This window comes from Aquarana catesbeiana, linkage group LG02 (assembly GCF_042186555.1).
Source record: "Aquarana catesbeiana isolate 2022-GZ linkage group LG02, ASM4218655v1, whole genome shotgun sequence".
Lineage (NCBI taxonomy): Eukaryota > Metazoa > Chordata > Amphibia > Anura > Ranidae > Aquarana > Aquarana catesbeiana.
The window spans coordinates 29167016-29169089 of NC_133325.1; the positions used below are offsets into that span (position 1 = coordinate 29167016).

The following is a 2074-nucleotide window of genomic DNA, read 5'->3' on the forward strand; positions in this document are numbered from 1 at the left end:
TGATGGAAATGGTGGGTGGCTCTTAGAAGAGCCTTTGTGTCTTGTGTTGGGGTAATGATGATGATGGGGGGATTACTTGGCGCTGGTGTACTTGGTGACGGCCTTGGTGCCCTCGGAGACGGCGTGCTTGGCCAGCTCTCCGGGCAGGAGGAGGCGGACGGCGGTCTGGATCTCCCGGGAGGTGATGGTGCGGCGCTTGTTGTAATGAGCCAGGCGGGAAGCTTCGCCGGCGATGCGCTCGAAGATGTCATTGACGAAGGAGTTCATGATGCCCATGGCCTTGGACGAGATGCCGGTGTCGGGGTGCACCTGCTTGAGCACCTTGTACACGTAGATGGCATAACTCTCCTTCCTGCTCTTCCTCCGCTTCTTGCCGTCCTTCTTCTGGCTCTTGGTCACGGCTTTCTTGGAGCCCTTCTTGGGCGCCGGGGCTGACTTGGCTGGTTCAGGCATGATAAGGGTTAATGATATCTTCTCCGCTCTGTGAAGGGAAAATGTGCTGGAGCCGCCCTCATGTGCTGCTTATATAGGCGTCCTATGCAAATGAGCCTCATCCCTCTCCTCACTCTTCTATTGGAGGATTCAATCATGTGATGGGAGTGACGTCAGGCTTTCTTTTCTCCTTTACAGATTGGTTTAGAGACAAGTCAGGACAGTATTGGCTGGATTGAAACAGGACCAATCACAGCGTGTGACGTCAGAGCACTGAGTGTATAAATGAAGGGGAGTGGCTGTGGGGTGACATTCTCTAGTCTCGATCATTCGGTGATAATGTCAGGACGCGGCAAACAAGGAGGCAAGGTTCGGGCAAAGGCCAAGACCCGATCATCCCGGGCTGGTCTGCAGTTCCCAGTCGGTCGTGTTCACCGCCTGCTCAGGAAGGGCAACTATGCCGAGCGGGTCGGGGCCGGAGCTCCCGTCTATCTGGCCGCCGTGCTCGAGTATTTGACGGCTGAGATCCTGGAGCTGGCCGGCAACGCCGCCCGCGACAACAAGAAGACCCGCATCATCCCCCGACACCTCCAGCTGGCTGTCCGCAACGACGAGGAGCTGAACAAGCTGCTGGGCGGAGTCACCATCGCCCAGGGAGGAGTCCTGCCCAACATCCAGGCCGTGCTGCTGCCCAAGAAGACCGAGAGCCACAAGGCCGCCAAATCCAAGTAATCATCCCGACAATTCCTCCACCTCTATTACCCAACACAACGGCTCTTTTCAGAGCCACCCACCTCTCCATACAAAGAGCCCGACATACATTGTTTTGTTGCCTAGTCTCCGATGTTTTTAATGTGATTCATAATTCACTCTAAAAGCAAACCCTTTGTATTCTTCTTCACACTTCTTACAGGTCAGTAGTAAAGTAGGAAGATTCGGCCCCATTATACCTCTCCATACAAAGACACACATACATTGTTATCGGGGGAACTGATTGTAAAAAATAGACAGGATTTTCTTTTATATGTTGATCATAAAATGGTTCCTCTGAAACTATAAGATGTGATCCCGACGGGAGAACAATGTGTCCGTAATAAGAAATGGTGAAATATTTTATATAGTAATGTGATCTCATTACAGGGACTTCATTCTCCTCCATCCTTTCTAGTAGTTCTGATGATCGCAAATCATTCCCCCCAACTGGAAAGGAGCCCACAGATCTCATCCCCTTCTTCACACCCCACAAGGAAATATACGTTTTACCATCCAAAGGAATCTCCCGCCGAAATTCTATGGATTGTTCCCATCATCTCACAATCACAATATTAGACCCCCTTCTTTTCACACAATTTAATTCCCCAACAGTAATACATACGCTGGAAATGGTAAAGTCCGGGATTTTTTTGTTCTGCAGAGTAGACAGCGCAGACTCTCTACCAAAAAAAACACTGCTGGTTGTGGGGCAAAGAGCTCAATTTTTGCCCGCCAGAATTGTGAAGATCACAGACAAAAATCCACCCCTTTTCTACCGCCAGAGGTTAGACGGGAATGACTAAATACAAAAACATTTCTATATGTTCTATTTTATTCCAAGTCCTCGGAATCCACTACTACACACACAACGTTTATCTTCCTTTATGAC

General features: G+C 49.9%; 1 protein-coding gene across 1 annotated transcript; it reads left to right on the forward strand.

The window, feature by feature from the left end:
• Positions 1 to 771: 771 nt before the first annotated feature.
• On the forward strand, positions 772 to 1181 carry LOC141129669 (histone H2A type 1). The gene has a single exon (XM_073617763.1). The coding sequence runs from the start codon at positions 772 to 774 to the stop codon at positions 1162 to 1164; it is 393 nt and encodes a 130-aa protein (XP_073473864.1). The 3' UTR covers positions 1165 to 1181.
• Positions 1182 to 2074: the final 893 nt, after the last annotated feature.